Here is a 21,741-nt window from a genome sequence, read left to right as displayed (position 1 = left end):
AATCTATTTACAGCAACTCATACAAAACATATAAGAAAACAATACTTTAGTAACTTTTAATAGGAACATAATTTGATAAGCTGTCATTTAGTACACGTCATACATCTATATAATAAACTTCAACACATGAATGAAAATAAATCTGATATGTTTACTTTGTCTACTTAATCGTTAAACAAACCTGTGTCAAAAAACAACAACAACAAAGCAACATATATATTTATATATATAATCATTACACTGCAATATTTTACTTTTACAATTGAAAAGGACTGACAATGATTTCCGAACACAAAGATAATGCAAAAAATGTCATTTATTGCATAGCACAGTGTTATTTTCCATCTGGTCATACATGTTCATTATACATTCTGCCATTTTTTCATTGTATGTTGAGAAAAATTGACCATATATTTTGAAAATTTACTGTTATTATGGTAATTGACTAACACTTTAACTTGATATTGATAAATGTTTAGGATAAAATATAAGTCTGCCTAAACCATAAAAAGACTGCCCCCTTTTTTAATTAAACATTTCAGGTAAATTTTCAGGTAAATTCCGATGGATATATACATTCATTTCCTTATGTCAAGTGAGTTTTATTATGCCAAGTACATTATAAAATTGAAAGGTATAATTGCAAAATGAAAACCTTTTTTGACTTTCACCTGTTTACTTATTTCACTATATACATTTTGATGGGCACAATGTCACTTTTATCTAGCTAACTTAAAACTATCTATGTACAAATATTGATTATTATAAATAAAAGTATATTAACATATTATAAAATACAGGGATATAAATAATGCACATATTATACAGCTAAAATATAATTCTAATACAAATATAATAAATTTGTATTCAATTAATATGTATACATTCACAAAATATGGAAATGTAATTATTTTTTCCTGAGAGTTGATATAAAGCATTATTGCACGAGTAGTCTATTTTAATGCCTTGAATTGTCTGAGTTGTATTATCCATTATTATCAGGTCACTCACATATACTTAGAAAACTGTAAGAAATTATAATGCCCAGAAACCTATGAAATATTTACAGAAGAATTTTCCTCAGTTTCCATTTATATTCCCTTTATTCATCTTACAAGGGTTGTGTATAGCGTAGTATTGATTAAATGTTAGACACATAATGATGATGTCTATTTTATCTGTCACTTGTCTCATAATCTATTTATAAATTGTTTCTCCAAGTTCATTTAAGATTACTCTTCAAGTTTGTTGTTGTTTTGAAATCAAACTTGAAATCTCCAGACTTAATGGTGCGATCACGTGTGACCACAAAATTGTCTGAGTGTTTTATGAATGTTTTAAACTCTTTAAATTTTGTTTCTGGTTTTATATCACAACCTTTCATTTGTACTGTCACTGTATGTGGTAGTTTGTTTATAACAGTAATGAGATCATGTAACACTGAACAAGACATTGTTATATGAGACAAGGTAACACATTCAATATTGATCATTTGAGGTGACAGTGTAAATGATCTTTCACCAAGTTTTATTCTCCTTAACCTAACAACTTTCAAATGATGTAACAATGGTAATGTTTGTACCATTGATTCTATATCACTGGAAGATTCTAGATATTTACACGTAAGTGTTTGTAGTATACTGGCTGCTGGTAGTTGACTGAGATAAGATGACGCAACACCAGGTTTATATAATCCACCAACACCACAATCCTCTAACAACGACACATCCATGTTTAATTGTGACACAGGTATCCTGGCCAATTCTAAATGTCTTAGTTGTGAATGTTGAGATAGGTCAAGGTTGAATCCCCTACATGAAGTATCATGATCACTACAGTATAAACGATACAATCTTATTTCTTTCATTGTTTTTTTACTAGTGAGGAAATTAAACAATGTCTCCATTACCTTGTGGGTCATAGTGAAACCTTGTATATGTAAACGCTCCAGGTGTTGTAATTTAACCAGTCGTCTATTTATCTCAGCAGACAGCAGGTAACGTCCTCTTACAAATTTATGATTTTCCCATTTACCTGATGCCACAGTTAAACATTTTAATGGGTTCAATAACAAGCTCATTATTTCCTCTTCTACATTTTCTCCATAGTAGATTAATTTCTCTATATGTGGAAGGTCAGAGAGTGTAAATGATTTGATAATTTCTTGTAGACTACAAATACCTCTATTGTGTATCATTATTGATTTTATGTTTTCTTTATTTTGTTGACACAGCTGTTGTAATTGTTTGAAGTAGTTTTCTTGTTTACATTTCACATCAATGATGAAATCTTGTAAACACAATTTGAGGTCTTTGTTTTCTTTTCTTTCTCTTGCACAAGAAATGTACATGTCTTGTATGTCTTGTAATGGACCAATGTACATGTTATTATATCTTGTCAAAGTTCTGCTTTTTATTGTTATTTTATCATTGTTTATCACAGGCATTAAATAACTTGATATTGCAGACATTAATTTAGGGTTCATGTTACTGATGAAAACAAACACTTTTGACATGTCTAGAATATTTTGTAAACACTGGCACTCTTCAAATAGGATTCTCTGGACTTCACATGTATTTTGAAAACTCATAAATATTGCTGAAAAGTATTCATGCACTGTTTTGTGTGAAAATGAGATTTTAGAAGTTTCATTTGTTAATGTTTTCACTTCACTTTCTGATAATATTCCTGATAGACAGCTTGATTTCAAATCTTCTTGATTAAGATATTTTTCAGCAACATTTTTATCAAAAACTAATCTGTGTTCCTTTTTCTTACTGAAAAATGTATAAAAAGCTAGTTTCCCAATGGTCAAAAGAAACGTGTAGTAACTACAAAAATGTTTATGTTTTCTGAAACATTCAGGGACGTAACTCGGAGATTTTTTACATGCTGAATGAAACTTTCCATGTAACTTTTCTGTTCTAGATAGGAGAAGCTGAATAATGCCTGTATATAATTCTACTGCTGAATTTCCTATTGAAATTTTTTCAACCCATAAACATATAAGATAGAGTAATAGGAGAGGGGTGGTATCCATATCTTCAAGGTCATGGTCACTGATTGCTTGTTCAAATCTACACACTTCATTTTTCAGGTCACTATCTTTAAAGTTCTTATTCAATATTTTCATTGCGTTACTCTTAAATTGCCTGGCATTGTCTTTATTTAGTTTAACTAGCTCTACTGTTTCGCCTCTTTGCATCAAGTTTGACATTCCAAGCTTCCATGGCCGGGTCGTTGTTAAGATTACACACTTTTCACGTGCATATCGATGTGGAATACTTTTAGGAAGTCTTGAACAATCGTTGTCAGGATGAGTCCATTCATCTAGTCCATCTAATATAACAAGACATTTTTTGTCATGTAGAATGTCCTTTAAAAGACCTTCAGGCATGAAAGATGAGCAAGGGAGATTTTGTATCAGCTGTTCTTCAATCATGCCGTCAACATCACATACTTTAGCTGAATCTCTCAATAGCACTAGAAATAAAAACTCAAAGTCAGATAACACCTTCAACTCTTCTCCTTTAAAATGCTTATAATTTTTATCTTTTTGATGAGCTTGACACCACGTCAATGCGAGATATTTTGAAAATGCTGTTTTCCCAAATCCAGCGACCGCTGATAAGTATATTTCCTGAGAAATATTTCTACCCGAAATAAACAGGTCCTGTAACGACTTGACTCTAATTGTTTCTTTTCCACCATCAGTCTGATAAATCTGTATGTCAATTTCAGGCATTATGTAGAACCCGGCTAGAGGGGTAGGGACAGCATCTGTGAGTGGTGAAAGAGGAACTGTACTCTGATTGGTTTTGTACCATGTAATTAGTTCATCCTTCAGTTCTAAAATAGAAAAAAATTACAAGTTATTCATAGACATGATGCTCATGTTCTACATACAGCAGTACAGTACAGTAAAACGGAAATAAAATAATAAAGAAATTAAATACAAAACATTCTTTTAAGTTATTCCTCATATACTTGTACTTACACCAGTAAGATAAATAGAACACTCAGTAGAAAATACAAATTCAATGATGAAACTGCATGTGTTCGTCTTCAAACTTCTAAATTTACAGTAGCAGACGAACACATATTTCATTTAAAAACTCGAAGTATCATACAACATATTTTCAGAATACCTCTTTGTTGTAGCATCTCTCTTGGTTTGTTTTTCTAAAGTTTATCTAGACAGCCAGCTGCTGTCAATGCTACAGTAAATATGAAAATGCAAGGAAGAAAATATTTGCACTGGCTGAACTGTAATAAACATCAATCTAAAAATAGACTTTCATATGACAGTAGTGAAGAAACAAGAAATATCTTTTGAAAAGATACACTTCCGTGTTAAAAAATATGTTTCAATGTCGCTTTTAGATTTTATACTTCACTGTGTACATTTTTACATAATTACACAATTAAATAATTTTACCCCTCACTGGGCGTACCACTTGGGGAGGGGCATTTAGTTTTGCCCTTATCTGTCGGTCCGTTATATTTGTTATAGATCTATTTATTTGAAGTCTCATTGCCTTTAATTTAATTCAAATTTCGCGTTACTAAACACTATTTGACCTATTGCATTAGAGTCATGAAACTTAGAAACAGGGGCGGGTACAAAAAAGCCTCACGGTAAGGGGGTGGGGGAAGGGTGAGGCAGATATTGACAGAAGAAATAGAGAATATAACATAATTGACGAAAAGGATAGTTTTTTTTAAAGCTTGGACCAGCATCGTCAATCTCCCGGAATAACCAACGCTAGTCACATAATCAAACATTTTACATAATCGGCCTATAAACATGTACATTAAGATTATAGTTTATAGCCCATATAGAACATAAACAGTATGTTTCAAGCACATGCGCCCGGAATATAGATCTACCCATAAGTTTTTCACAGTCTCTATACTCAATGCAGTGAGCAATACATAATATTTTACATATATGTGCATCGCCAATATTGATATAAGTTCCGATCTTAATATCATTATTTTTCTAAAAAAATCATTTCCTACAGAAATAGCTTTCATACAATTGCAGGCGCTTGTAAACAATAGTTTCATTTTCAAAACAAGAAACACAAGTGTTTTCAAAAGTGCTCCCATATTTAATTACCATATATGAGCTATCTTTAATAAACCATGTTAATACAAAGAGCAACCTCAGGGAAGTTTACCATTTCAAGCAATTATAACAATTTGTCCCCAATCAAAATATAATGCCCATTTCTATGTATTACAAAGACGCCGCCACGTATCAAAACTATACCAACATATATTAAGGGACGTTACCATATATCTTACTAGTTTATAGTCCCATATATAAAATGACAGTATTTATCTAAACCACATAACAATAACTGAAAACCACAGACCATTTATCAAAACCACAGTACCATTTATCAAAACCACAGTATCATTTGTAAAAACCACAGAATCATTTATCAAAACCACAGTACTATTTTTAAAAACCACAGTACCATTTATCAAAACCACAGTACCATTTATCAAAACCACAGTACCATCTATCAATGTGTCACAGGGTGAGAAAAATGTGCAGCCCAACTGGGACTCTAACCCGGTACCCTCGGAAAGTAGTTGAATTGTCTCGGACATATTCGTGAATTTCTACTTACAGAACCATTCGATACAAAACAATAGCAAATGATAACAGACGCCACGGAAACAACGACAGTTTACGCATGCGCGGACATTAAATATAATTTTGCCGCGCCTTATTGACAAACAGCGCACGCCAACAAGTGACAAAAAACAGCACCATCCACCGGGGGCCTCCGTAGCCGAGTTGCTAAAGTCGCTGACTTGAGATCACAGGTCCCTCACCACTGTGGGTTCGATCCTCACTCGGGTCGAAATCTTTCATGTGAGGAAGCCATCCAGCTGGCTTACGGAAGGTCGGTGATTCTACCCAGGTGCCCGGTCGTGCCTGAAATAATGCCCAGAGGGGCACCTGGGGTCTTCCTTCACCAATAAAAGCTGGAAAAAAATCAACGAAAAAATCTCGGGGGGACGCTCTAAGATGACCCGACTTGAGTGTACGGACGTCCATATGGGCTTTCTGGCGGCGACCTTAAATAAAGGCATTAAAAAAAAAAAAAAAAAAAAAAAACCGCACCATCTATCAAAATGGCAATAACAGCTTTCAAAATCACATCACATCGCATAATCTGTTAAAACCACAGCACCATCAATCAAAATGCAATTGCAATTTATCAAAACTACAGCACCATATTCATCAGTGCCACAACACCATTTATTAAAACTGCATAACCATGTTTCAAAAGGACATCACTACAAGTAGGCTTATATAGAAGGCAGCTAAATTAAATGATATCTTAATATATGCTATTATATTTTATGACTTTTTTTGCATTTGTCTGAACATAATATAAAAATAAAACATAAGATCTATACTGTTTGGTGTTAACATAATCAAATCGCTATAAAAATCGTTCGTGCCTGAAATAATGCACGGAAGGGCACCTGAGGTCTTCCTCCACCAGTAAAACTGGAACGTCGCCAAATGACCTATACTGTGTCGGTGTGACGTAAAAACCAAACAAACAAACAAACAAACACTTTAAAAATGGCTAATTTATTTAAAGGTACATTATGTCTCAAAAATCCATTTTTCTTAAAGTCTTAAGAAATGTCAAACATGTGTTTAATGATGTCTTGATAGTTTAAACTTTATTTATTCAATAAATTGAACATAAATGACATTTACAAACATTGCACAACAATGTAATTCAGACTGGATTGGAAAACAAGTAAAACAATACTAATATCAATTCCTCTCCAGTAAAAGTAATTTTCAAGATAAAGATACAAAAATATTGCGGTTAGTTGCTCTTTGAATGTAAAATTAAGAATAAGAGAATAATTGATTGTTGAATTATCACTATAGAGAAACTAAGGTAAATTATGGTGAAATGCTTAAAGAAAGGAAGAATTAAGGAAAGGTATGATTGAATATATCGGAGCTTAATAATTAAGATTAACATGTAAGGAAATATGAGCGTACGGAAAGACCAAGTTCATTCACACTGATAGTAATTCTTACACAAAGCGCTTCGATTGTGTAACGAATTTTTGGACATTCTGAAAGAGGGTTTTGTTTTCATCAGAAGAGAGATGTTCGGTGCCGTAAAGAAGATTATTTACTGCAGCCGGAAAATTTAAATTAATTTAGTGAGAAATCTTTCGCGTATATTTCTGTATTTGGTACATTGCAATAATATGCAAAAATGAGATACAGTTTCTCTCATTCCGCGTGTGCATGTTAGACTTTCTTTCCACAATAGACCTTCTGAACAGATCCACATTCAATGAACTACATCCTAATCTTAATCTTGTGTGAAGGATTTGATCTTTACGTGTGCTTGTATTATAGTAAGACGGTGGTCTTTTGATATTCGGGGTTATTTTGGACTTGAATGAGTTTAAAGTTTGACTAGATCGAAGAGTTTCAGGAAGAAAATTCCAGGTGCGAATAGTAGAAGGTAGAAATGATTTTGAGTGTTCTGGTTGGAACTTGAGTTAAATCGTCAATATGTCTAAGGTTATATGTACTTTGTTGGGTGGGAGTTAAAAGATTTAAGAGACAAGAAGGTGGTATATGGTTTTTCATTTTATACAATAAGATTAATGTGTGTTTATTTCTTCTATTTTCTAACGATTCCCACCTAAGTTCACTGATAAGTTTGTTAATATTACACAGCTTGGTAGCGCCTGCGACTATTCTAGCTGCTTCATTTTGAACGGATTCTATTTCCTTATTTGGTTCGTCAGTTAAATTATCCCAGACTACATCAGCATATTCAAGAAGTGGGCGGACAAATGAATAATACATGCGTTCTAAACTTATTCGTGATAAAAAAAATTTAAAACTTCTGAGTAGTCCGATTCTTTTCCAGGCCTTATCAAGTAATAGATGAATATGGGTTTTCCAACGGGCATCATGAGATAAAGTAACACCAAGATGTTTATGTGATGTGACCTGAGATATAACTATAGAGTTATAGCTAAGTGTAGGATGAGACGGTTTAGATAATTTTCTTGAAAAAGTAATTGTTTTTGTTTTTTCTGGATTGAAAGAAACAAGCCAAGTATTGGCCCAAGAATGTATCCGATCTAAGTCTGAGTTAAGACTGGTTGCTGCAGTAAGTGGGTTATCTACGATTATATACAAACTCGTGTGATCAGCAAAAAAAATTATGTAAGAAAATATGTAATTTACGATATCGTTGATGTAGATAAGAAACAAAAGGGGACCCAGAATTGAACATTGAGGGACACTTGCGGAGATAGAAACCCATGCTGAGGATACATTTCTGTACTGGACTCTTTGTCGCCTGGAAGACAAATAAGAGGAGAACCACTGAAGAAGCGACCCGTTTACACCCAATGGAGATAGTTTGTAGAGAAGACCTTGATGCCATACTCGATCAAAGGCCTTGGAGATGTTACAAAATATAGCCCAAACGTCTTTACCCTAAACGAGAGCTTGACAAATATATGTATGTATAGGTTAACTAATTGATTAACTGTTGAGTCATCTCTTATTAAACCTGATTGGTGAGGAGTAAGCACATTATTAGTGACAAGATGATTATACAGATACTTATGAACACATCTTTCCATCAATTTTCCGATACAGCTTAACAATGAAATAGGGCGGTAGTTTTCGGGACGTGTTGGATCAGATTTTTTTAAAATAAGAGTTACATTAGAAAGTTTCCAGTGTGTAGGAAAGGAAGAAGAGCGAATAAGCTTGTTAAAAAAGGCTGCGAGTGGACTGGCTAAAAACAGGCGCGGCTTCTCGTAGTAATTTAGGGTTTACAAGGTCTGGGCCACATGCTTTTGAGAGATCTATTAAGGATAATGAGTCAAGCACATCCTGCTGCGTAATGTTAATGTTTGATAGGCTAGGAATGTTTGTTTCAGTAAGGGGTGGAAGTATTGAGTCCTTATCATCTACCTTTGATTGCGAACTAAAGAAATCGTTTAGAATTTCTACCTTCTCTTGATCGGATAATGCAATGATATTGTTGTAATTTAGTGAAGGTATTGAATTTGAGGATTGCTTCATTGTTATTATGCCCCCACAGAGTGGGAGCATATAGCGTTGCACTTGTCCGTCCGTCCGTACGTCTGTCCGTCCGTCCGTACGTCCCGAAATCTTGTGAACGCAACTCCTCTTAAAGCAGATTTTGCTTAAACTTTCAGGGATGAACAACCTAAATGTGTAGATGGTAGATAAGGAAGGAATTTTTGCTGCGACCAAATTTAACAGAATTATGACCCTTTGTTGATTTTTTCACTATATACTATGTAGAAATTTTGTGAACGCAACTTCTCTTAAACCGGAAGGCAGATTTTGCTTAAACTTCCAGGGATGAACAACCTTAATGTGTAGATGGTAGTAAAGGGAGGAATTTTTGCTGCGACCAAATTTAACAGAATTATAGCCCTTTGTTGATGTTTTCACTATATACTATGTAGAAATTTTGTGAACGCAACTCCTCTTAAACCGGATGGCAGATTTTGCTTAAACTTCCAGGGATGAACAACCTTAATGTGTAGATGGCAGAAAAGGAAGGAATTTTTGCTGCGACCAAATTTAACAGAATTATGGCCCTTTGTTGATTTTTAGTTTTCAACTTGTGGCACATGTAGTCCAAACAATATTTGACCTAGAGTCATAACATTGACAGAACAGTGGCGTGTGGGGGCATCCGTGTCCAATGGACACATTTCTAGTTTTTTTACTACAGTTCTACCATTCTTTAGGATTTACATTATTTAAGTTGATTTTTCAATTAGTTTATTTTGATACATTAATTTTGATTTTCGTATTAATGTAGTGACATCGTTTCTAATTTTTCTAAATTTTGACCAATGAAAATTGGTATTGTTTTGTTTGGCTTGTTTGTGAAGTTTAGCTCGTTTTCTGATTAATTTACGGATATCGTTGTTCATCCAAGGAATGTCACCAGGTCTTGTTGTTACTTCTTTGACGTCTTGATAATAGGCTAACAGTATATAAAATGTTTATCTACCGAAGAAATAGCGCTAAACTTGGACTAATTTGTCATAAAAGATGCAAAATGTAAACAATGCAGTATTTTGACTTGTAACACCTGCCATCATAGCAAAAGATAGTTTATGTATATGGCAAATGATTATTTTTTTTCTTGCTGTTTGGAAACTGTAAAAAGATGCCAAAAATAAAAATAAAAATGATAGCCTTTCTGAGGCATAATGGGCCTTTAAGCCAACAGAAGAAGGCGAGGCGGTGGGTGCGGCCTAACATCGCAGTTATGGAGTCTCAGTAATTCAACAGGCGTCGTGTTCATGCTGGTCTGTTAAAAATTCGACGTTAAAAGCGGCATAACTAATAAATACTTCTTTTCAGAATTATGCACACTGTCCATCAACTGCACCTTGTCAATGTAGGTAAGTATTCCATGTTTCATGTCGGTACTTTAAAATATTTGAATTATGGGCAACATTAAAGCTTCTGCACGACGACAAATACGACGACGTCGCAGCGATCACAATAACTCGAAATTTTCTGCGAACAGACAAACACCCCTAAATTAGAAAGACAAAGCTAAAACCACACTTGCCATAGATAGCTTTCACAGAAGCGGAGGATCTATCGCAACGGCGGTAGAGAATTCGTCGCTGAAGCGGTGGATAAAATGTTGCAGTTTGCTGTTGACTGAATTTTACTTTATGTTTAAATGTTTTACTGGAAACACCTATTGAGACTGGAGCCCATATATGTACTCTTCTAACTTTAAACACGCACACGTGTCAATTAATTGTCATTTATGCAAACTCATATTTATAAGAAAGATATGAAATAAGTCTAAATTGAAGCTTTAGCTTCATTTGCATTCATATTAAATATCATTGATTTTGTTTCTTTACGAAGGCAAAGAGATGACAAATGCACTTCTTTTCGTTCCCACGACACAATTATCTCTTGGTAAGGAGATCTGTTTTCCTTTCCTTGAAATACTATTTCGTTCCCCTGAAATATTGCCTAATGGCCAAAATGCATATAAAGAAGAATATGTATTGGTGGCTCAGATATGACATTTCCAATTTTATCTTTCTCTTAGGACAAAGATAATATCTCCTGGTTGGAACGAAGTGGTATATCGTGTTGACGAGACATATGAGGAACACCTACTATGTCGATGAAACGATATGGAGATAAATCTTGTTCCTGCCATATATACAAAGAGGTGCAAAATGTCACCTGTGTACCATCATAGATTACACTAGTAAAATTGTTTAAATTTATTAAAACAACGCAAACATGTAAAGTCAGATATTGTTTAAAAATAATTACTATCACCCATCGCAAAATGGGTTATAAAAATAATAAATACATTTTGTTGCCTTTTGAGAAAGGGATTATCATGAGATGATTTAGAGGCCATGTGGATGATTATTCCTGTCACTTCATTTCATCAGCGCATATTCATATATACAAATGCTCAATTTTGAGAACCCTTTTGGAGCTCAACCCCGTGATAAAAAAGTATTAACTTGGTTAAATACATGTGAAATTTATAGAACTTGATGAGTGACCTCAGATTATTTATAATGACACAATATATTGTGTGAATTTCAGTTATTGAATGCTTTTCTTAGGATTTGACATCTTAAAATGTTGCAGAGCCTTCAGAACAAAAATCTCGAGACCGAACAAGACTTGTCACTATAAAATGACAATGATACAATAGAGCGGGACATGACATTTTGTTAATCCAGTGTAAAACCCAATAACTGAGTATAATAAACTATGTATGGGTAAGAGTTTGTATTAAGACGACCTTTTATCCATACAACTGCAAACTGTCACTTACAACTGGATATCATTTAAAAATAGAGAAAGTGTCACCTCTTTAAGCATTACGTTTCTTTTTCCCCAGCAGTCACGTACAAATACACTTTTTAGGTTTACATGTGGATGGAGTTCAATTACCTATTCTGGCATGTAAAACAATGAGTTTTCTAGCAAAAACAACAAAGACAATATATAGGATTTTTAATGCAATTCATTCCTTTCATATGGAACAAAATAAATTAGTTCCAAATTTGTTTGCACAAATTACTTTTTTTATTTTAAGTTCAAAGCCCTTAAAACGATTCAATGTTAACACAAACCATTTTTATACAAAGTTCAAGGCACTGAAACAATTCCGTGAAATTTGTAAATTGCATATTGCATTTTTGTAGCCAAAATAATGGCTACATACATTTCCACAAAAGTATGAGTGCTGAAACTGAATATTCAAAATTTTTCCAACATTCAGGAAAGATAACTTTGTCCAAAATCATTGAACCAAAACCAAATTCAAACTTGAACTGCTTTTTACTCAGGTGTATCTATATGTCAAATTTGAGTTGAATGTGTGCAACCATTGAGGAGATAATGAACGAAAACTTAAAATTCTTGATTTTTTAAAGTTCAAAGAGGGATAATTCTGTCAGCTATCATCAAACAATGACCAAATTCGAAATTGACCAATGCAGTCTTATGACATATCCATATCTTTAATTTGAGTTGATATGTACAGCTGTTGGGGAGATAATGAATGGGAACTGAAAATTTCCTTTTTTTTTCAAAGTTAAAGGGGCATAACTCTGACAAAAATATCAAACCATGACAAATTTGCACTTGACCTGCGCATCTCTTTGACGTATCCATATGTCAAATTTGAGTAAAATATGTAATACCCTAGAGGAGATAATGAACGGAAACTAAAAAATTCATATTATTTTCAAAGTGTAAGGGGCATTACTCTGTTAAAATCATTGAACCATGACCAAATTTGAACTTGGCCTGCACATTTCTTTGACATATCCATATGTCAAATTTGAGTTAAATGTGTAATACCGTTGGGGAGATAATGAACGGAAACTGAAAATTTCATATCATTTTCAAAGTAAAAGGGGCATAACTCTGTCAAAAGTCATTAAATCATGACCAAATTCGAACTTGACCTGTATTTTTTCATGACATATCCATATGTCAAATTTGTGAGCAACCGTTACTAAGATAATGAACGGAAACTGATGATGACGGAATGACAGAATGACGGAAGGACGGAATGACGGAACAGGGTAACACTATATGCCCCTGCCATTATATAGCGGAGGCATAAACATTACTGTGTTATCAATTGTCTCTGCGAACTCCACGTGTATTACCTATGTAATAATTTGAATGTATCATCACATTGCTACAGTTTTATCAGTCCTTTAAGAAAAACACGAAAAACTGGCTAGTTAAAATATGCCAATCACAATTATCACTATCAGCACTGTCCTCTTCCTGAAAAAGGCGACTGCTCTAATTACTGCCGAGTAAGAGCCAAATTACAGCTATAATCTAATAACATATACAATCCTGAAGAAATTCTGCAGAAAGTTGTTTCCTATTGAAACAGATAGCACTGTCAAATGCATTTATAAGTGTGCAGAGTTGGGCCTGGAGGTGATAATCGGCGCGCAAAATGAATAATATAATAATATAATGGCCTCAAATTATTAAGATAAAATGCTACGTTATCATTTCTTAAGTGTATTAAAGACATTTATACACGTCATTGACCGGCCAGAAAGTGATAACTGGCCTCAGAATGATGTTTGTGAAGTTGGCAGCATAGCAGCCTGAAGTTGGCAGCCTAGCTGACATGAGAGAAAAAAACTAAGAATATTACAAACATGAAAACAAAACAGTCAATTACGCATCAGCCGGACTTCCTAAGATCATTCCACGCTTCGAAATTTGTGAGGTTGGCTGCTTAGGAGCCTAGAAACCTCAAGTAAACTAAGAATATTACAAAAATGAAAACGGTCAGAAATTCATCCGTAGCACTTTCTTTACACTTCTTTAGAACTTATATTGTGATCTTTATTTAAAACATGTTGTCTTTAAAGTTTTTAACCTGACGATTCGAAATTTGTGAAGTTGGCGGCCTTGCAGCCAAACAGCCTTAAGTAAATTAAAATATTACAAACATGACAGCGGTCGGAAATGCATCAGTTGCACTTCTTTAGATCATTCTATTCCTTTTTTCAATATCGCGATCTTTGTTTTAAACGTTTTACTTTTTTTTGACGCTTCGAAATTTTTGAAGTTGGCAGCCTGGCAGCATAGCAGTCTTTCGTATACTAGCAATATTAAAACATGAGAATGATCGGTAATGCATCAGTAGCTCTTCTTTAGATCATTCCACGCCATTTTATGAATATCGTAATCTTTTTTTTCTTAGCATGTTAAACGTTAAGGTTTTTTATCTGACGCTTCGAAATTTGTAAAGTTGACAGCCTAGTAATTAAGAAAAGGGAAGGATATTTCAAACTCGATTATGGTCTGAAATAAAAATTTATCAGCACCCAATGTAATAACAATTACTTTTTTCAATATCATGAACTACGATTTCAAAATGCAAAGCATATGAAAGATATACGAAAAATCACATAAGAGGACCAAGAGGTCATCTTCATGAACATATACTCTAGTTCTTTTTACAGAAGATGTATGAGGGGATCATCTAGATGTACATATACACTAGTTGTTATGGAACATATATGAGGGATAACTTAAGATGACAAGGATGTCTGTTAGATGTATAAACACTCTTATAGTTCTTATAGAACATGTATGAGGGGATGAGGTATGATCACTCCGAAAAAAGATTCTCCTGGATTAATTATGTTACATAAAAACTAAAGTTATGAACAGCTCATATATGATCTTGCACAAACCATTCATACATATTCTAGAACAAACATGAGCATAATCCTCTGGTCATCTAACGTGATCCCCTAAATGAGTTCAATGTGAACTAAAGTATATAAACTAGAACTCCGCAAGTCGGATGTGTCGTCTTGTGAACAGTATTGTTGTCAGTTCGGCATTTTCTTCTTAAATATAGGTTTTTATAACACCGCTACAGGGCAATAACTTACGCAATAAAAAGTGCAGAGTATCGGTTCTACATTTCCTTAATGAGACCTATCATCCTATGAAGTTTCAAGTCCATAGCTTTTAAATTTCATGAGAAATTACTCGGACAAAAATAAAGTATGAAAGTAACACAGGGCAAAATATTAAAAAGTAAAAAGTGCAATGTACCGGTTCTTGTGCACTGCTCTTTTTTTTAATAAGATCTATCATCTTTTGAAGTTTCAAGTCCATAGCTTTTAGGGTTAAGGAGAAATGACCCGGACAAAATTAAAGTATGAAAATTAACAAAAAGGCAATAACTCAAAAATTAAGGAAGTGCAGAGTACTGCACTTAGGTAATTGAAAGAAACATGCATACCAAGTTTGGAGTAATGCTCCGACAAGGCTTAGAGGACGCCGACGCTGACAACGACGCCGCCGACAAAAGTAATCGACAACAACCTTGCGATCCCCCCAGGATCTTCCATGAACTCCTCATACATAATTCTTAAATTAATAGAGCAAGTGCATCTAGAAACCCCCCGGGTCATCTTAGTTACCTGATTCTCTTATACATGTTATTTAAGCTTTGTGTATGTGTACATTTAGATGACCCGCTAGAAGCTTACGTGATTTATTTATCCATGCTTGAACAGATCTAAAGAGTATGTACATTGAAATGATCCCTAGTCAATTATGTGATTCCCTCATAAATGTTCTATAATACTGGAGTACAGAAACAATTTTGTGATTATTTTGTCATATAAAGTGATTCCCTCATATGTGTCCCATAGAAAATAGTGTTTATGAACAGCTAGAAGATTCCCTGGTTATCTTACTTTATCTCTTCACATCTGTACACAAATAAAAAGAGTAAATGTATATCTAGATGATTCCCTGGTCATCTTACATGATGTCCTCATACATTTTCAAAAATAAGAATGTACTTACATCTAGAGGACCTCTTGTCCGCTTACGTGATTCTCTTATACAATTTTAACAATAAATAGAGTTTATGTAGATCTACTTGATCACCTGACCGTCTTTTGTAATTCCCACATATATGTACCATAATGAAATAAAGTATATATTCATCTTATACATGCCCAATAAGAACTAGAGTATGTTTTTAAAGATGAATACTATATGTATATGTACATCTAAATGACCCCCTGGTCATCTTACGCGATTCCGTCATACATGTCCCATAACAAATAGAGTGTAATCATGTTCATCAACATGCTCCCCTGGTCGCCTAACGGGTATATGTACATCTAGATGGTTATCTCCCATGATACGCTCATACCTTTTCTATAATGAATAAAGTATATGTAGATCTACATGATACCTTGGTCGCCTTACGTGAACCCCTCATAAATGTTTCATTACAAATACGTAGTGTATTTGTTCATATACATGATCCTCTGGTCGCTTTACGAGTATATGAATATCTAGATAATCTCCTGGTCATCTCACATGATACCCGCATACATGGTCCATAATGAATAGAGTATATGTACATATATGTGATACATTCATGTATATTTCACTCATGCATATTTCATAAGAACAAGAGTGTGTAAAGTTAGATAAAACCTTGGTCATTATTTAAGATCGCACACATATTTTATATAAGAACTACAGTACATGTGCATTTAGATAATAAAGATGATCCGATTGTCAGCTTACATGATCCCCTCATATTTGTTCTATCAGAACAAGAGCACAGGATTTTATTTATGATCTTTTGGCATTTTGAGTAATAACTAGAGTTTTAAAGGAACACCTACTACGACGTCGGCTACGACTGTGGTGACTACAAATAACACGTCAACTACTACGGCAAAAATAATAACGATGACGACTTCGACTGACGATGACTTATATAACTACGACTTGAACAACAACTCCGGCATAACGACGCCTTAATGGCCTAAGTGAACTTGACTTTTGACCTACTGTTCTGAAAGACATTAGCTGTGTACGTTTTAAACTTATGAGTACGTACAACTCAACGTAAGCTATATACGTCGTTAGATGAATACGATATTCTCTGGTATGTTTGTTTCTTACAATTATATACTAATTGCGAAAAAGGACTAAAAGTAAATTGACAAAATTAAACTTACTTTGTTTACTTTCTTCATATTTTGATCCTGTCTCTGTTTTGTCATCTACATTAAAACATTCAAATACATTGAACTAATCTTTTGCAAACATGTATCACAAATAAATGTAAGTACTGTTGTCTGCATTTAAGTAAATCTGATTTCGTCAGATTGAATTATATAATGATAAATAAAGTGACAGATTATATGAGCACTAAATTATAATCATAAAAAGAAGTAAATATTGTTCTATTAAATTTATAATAAATATCACGAATCCAACACGCATTTAAAGAATTTAGTAAAAAGCTCCATAACTTTTTGAGAAGATTGAGATAAAACAATCATTTGTTTTATAATACTTTTAAAAAATATCCATTATTTATCGCTGTATTTTAAGCTTTTCATGATATGATTTTTTCAGGTTTTAAATTGCACATACAAAATATCAAACATCTTAAATAAACTAAAATTAGAGATTTACCTTTTCTAGTTTCTTCCTTAACCTTTAATTCTTGTATTTGCTTAGCATGGTCATGTATTTGTTTATCATGTTCACACGTTTTCTTGTTTAATTCATCCATTCTCTGTGTATGCTTTCTCGTGATTTGATATTGCAAATTAAGAGTACTTTTTATCTTCTCGTCCTCCATTTTCAACAGTTTTAATTCAGCTTCTACACCCGTTTCTAACTTATGCCAATTGTCTATGGCTTTCTGAACCCTTCTCTCCGCCTGTGGGTCAAGTGGATTCACTTTGAAGTCATCAATCATAATTTGAAGGTCTGGTATGGGAGTCACTGCCGAGTTCAACCTCAAAAGAACCTGGAAAAAGACATGCTAAATACCATCAATATCGTCGAATTGTCATGTAATATCAGATACCAAAACATAAACATATACATTGTAAAATAAATAGTAAATGTATGTACTTTGCTATTATTTCACATCTTTCAATACTTCCAGACAGAAATACAGTAAAAGAAGTTCAATATTAGAATTCTGTTGATACTTAGAAACAACTGTGCAGCCTATTTTTATAAAAGATACAGTAAAATATTTGTGTGTGTGCAATGAGATTAAGCAATGAAAACGACAAAGACATTAACCATTGACCAGATACCTAAAGTAAGTTTCCACTTTTTATGATATACGAGAGGGAATGACGTAAACGGAAGCAATACAGGTCTTTCTTATCAGGAAGAATACCAGGAAACTATATTTAATGTTTCCAGATGAATGTTAAAGCTGATGTCACATAAATGCTCCGACGCGCCGATGGTGGGAAAATGATGGGTCTTTCGGTGTATCAGGATTAATTTCGGAAATTAAATTAATCTGTAGATACTTCTAAATAGCATTTTATTATCAGTGAGGTGTCGGCCAGTATCCTTTTCTGCTAACTTCTTTCGATCGATCGGTGGATTCTTTTGTGTTTTGGTGAATTGTCAACTTCGGTGACTTATCGCCCGCGTCCGCCCATCTACGACCAACTTTGTATGCATCGCCTAGTTTGTGACTTTTTCCGACCTTTTCTACACCAATGTTTTTTGTTTTTGTTTGTTTTTGTTTTGGCAACAACATGCTGTCATATCAATGTTTTATCAACGACTGTTCGGTGACTCAAGTGCTGCTTAATCGCCGATCAAATGAATCAGCCATCGCCGGAGCTACGTCTTTATGTGACCGCTAGTCAAACAGCCCCCCACCCACACAAACACAAACACGTCATTCAATGGCTATTTCCCACCGATGACTAAAATATTTGAGGGGTTGTCCATTTTGTTACTCTCCCTTAATGAATTTTCAATTGGAATACTATGGTAAAATGCAATCGTTGTAAAATGTAAAAATAGAAGTTTCACGAATATAGATAGATAAAATATTAGAAAATAAAAATAATATATGCATGGAGTGCTATATTAGTAAACATGGTTTACAGTAAGTTATTTGTAACAAAAAAGGTCAATCTAACCTGTTCAATCTCCGCCCACTTTGTTGTGAAAACATTCAGCGTTATTCCACTTGTTGAAGATATGTGACTGACCTAAAAACGAGTGAATATATACATGTACATTAGTAACAAATATTTAGCTGTAACATTGTGAAATTTATATTTAAGGCTACTGCATCATAGGCTTACTCATTTAGTATAAATGTTGAAACCCATTCGTCGCAATATAACATATAATAGGTATATTTTTTTTCCTAATGTTATATACAATTTATGAATTATGTATATATTTTAAAAATTAGATAAACTTCAAGAATTTAAAAGCTAGCTCAACAAAACCCTTAAAATACATTAAATCTGTGTATCACAAACACATTTACTTAACATTATAGAAAGAGCACCGAAATACGAGGTAATCTGAATTGTACGAGGGGTCGTAGTTTCCGAGTTTAAATAGAATTGCCGAGTGTTTTTATGTTCTTTCTCTTTCTTTTGTATCATACTATAGTAGGCAAAAAAAATATATCTTTACCTCGTTTCTATATATTTTCAGACGAGATATATCAGCCTCAACTGTCGTATCACCTTGGGTAGGAATTGTGTTCCATTGAAAGTTCTTGTTCAACCCGAATGTTTTGATGTTTCTAAGGAGACATATGATTAACGTGATGTCTAGGTCTGTTGTAGTTGGACCGATGCCAACTGATGGAAACAGTAGATCATATTGTACCTGTGTAATTATTCCGCGCGTTCTTAGTTTGGTTATTGTTGACCTTTCTTGTTGTAAAAATGCGCTAAGAGATACATTTTTAAGTTTCGTATCTAAAATATTTCTTAGTATTTGTAGTCCACCGTCTATAATGAGCATTTGAAGACGCAACAGACGGCAGCGATTCTGCTGCGTCATTGAAGACGTTGCTTGACCTGGACTGGCGGTTGCCATTTTCCGTTTCTTATCCAATCATCAATTCTGTAATAACATAATCAAACAAATGACCATAAAATTCTAAGCGGTGTTGATCGGCCTTTGTGGTAATTTCCTATACATACGTACGTACGTACGTACGTACGTATGTACGTATGTACGTATGTACGTATGTATGTATGTATGTATGTATGTATGTATGTATGTATTCTATGCTTAAGGAGGGTCCATCCGCCCTTTCAGGGACTTATAGTACGGATCCCGGACATGTCACTATTCATGACCTTAAATGTTAAACCAGAAGGTGACCTATAGATTTTTAATTTAGTAATTCACTGAATGGTAGGCCAAAGAGACCCTTATACGCAACATCGAGAATAAATGATAAGCTTGACTGACCGATCAGATTATGCAACTCGGACTGATACCTGACACATATTGTCCACATGCACGACCGACATGCACGAGCATTCTTTCAAGGGGGTCTTGTCTCCATTCTATTTCGCAGACAAAATGAAGTTGGCTCATATGACTATATTTGTTGAGTTGGTGGCCAGGTATCGTTCATATTCTTAGGAATATGTCTCATATGCGGTTGCGACGTGAAAGGATTGTTTTGTTTTATTTTGTTTTAATGGCCTTGGCCTGTCCAACTCCTTGTTAAGTTGGTTATGGGATCTCTAGGGCTTTACATGAATTGTTCTGTAGGCATACGTAAGGGCCTTAAAGTAAACTTTAATTACAAAAAGCGTGTTATTTTGGTTTGTAAATGTTTTCATCTAAGGAGTAAATTACATAGAGGATATTTGTTTAGTTCAGTGTAAGATCGGACTATATTTTACCGAGTGATCACCAAAAGGTATATTTCACGAGTGGCGCAGCCACGAGTGAAATATGAACTTTTGGTGTTCACGGGATAGGTTTATGGATTTGTAACCTGAAATGGTTTATTATGAATTATACACTATGAATTACTTTGATAACCATAACAACAAATCTAGCTACTTTAACTGAATATATACAGCCATGCATTTGTATCATGAAAACTTTATCATAAAAGTAACAACAGTTTTATCAGTATGTACAAATCAGTCTCATTTAACTATAATTGAGATGGGCGCGCATGTTTTCTGTTTACGAGTATAGGCTGTATTGCAGCCTGATGGACGTAATATGTCATCGTAATTCATACCCGCTCTTACCTGTAAAGTATTTTAGTTTGATCGGTTAATTGAGATGTGCACGCGTGTTCTTGTTTGATTACGAGTATGGGATGTACTGCAGTCTGATGGACACAATATGTAATTTTAATTCATACTCGTTCTTATATGTTAAATATTCGTGTTCGATTGGATGTAAATAGTCGGTGCGCCAAGCACCGCATCCCTTGTAGGGTGTGTACCGACCAAGTACTTAATATAGTTTATTTTCATTATATTGTTAGTATTATTTTAGTTCTCAGTTGGAGAATTAATTTAAGCATTATATCACTAGTGAGGTGACTACTTTCTTTACATTAGGGATTAAAAATAGTTTATAATCAGTACATTATTTTTATTATGACTGTTGTTAAATACTACCAGCATAAATTCTCTTGGACGTATTGACAAAACGTTTCTAGGCGTGTATTTAACCAATCACATTTTTGTAAATTTTGATGTTTTGTATGAGTGGATGTAAAAAGTCGGTGCGCCAAGCGACGCATCCCTTGTAGGGTGTCTACCGACCAAGTATTTAATATGGTTTATTTT

The 21,741-nt window shown here is 34.0% G+C and overlaps 1 protein-coding gene across 1 annotated transcript; it reads right to left on the bottom strand.

Annotated features, from left to right (window-relative positions):
- Positions 1-1,222: 1,222 nt before the first annotated feature.
- Positions 1,223-20,008, bottom strand: LOC132735527 (uncharacterized). Its single transcript, XM_060722483.1, has 6 exons — positions 19,598-20,008; positions 19,087-19,158; positions 17,597-17,936; positions 17,134-17,178; positions 2,336-3,849; positions 1,223-2,119 (listed from the first exon to the last, which is right to left on the bottom strand). The coding sequence occupies exons 1-6, from the start codon at positions 20,006-20,008 to the stop codon at positions 1,223-1,225; spliced, it is 3,279 nt and encodes a 1,092-aa protein (XP_060578466.1).
- Positions 20,009-21,741: the final 1,733 nt, after the last annotated feature.

This window comes from Ruditapes philippinarum, unplaced genomic scaffold (genome assembly GCF_026571515.1).
Source record: "Ruditapes philippinarum isolate M1 unplaced genomic scaffold, ASM2657151v2 ctg5578_1_1_1_1, whole genome shotgun sequence".
Classification (NCBI taxonomy): domain Eukaryota; kingdom Metazoa; phylum Mollusca; class Bivalvia; order Venerida; family Veneridae; genus Ruditapes; species Ruditapes philippinarum.
Note: the sequence above shows the minus strand (reverse complement) of the source record. Positions and strands in the feature narration are given on the sequence as shown.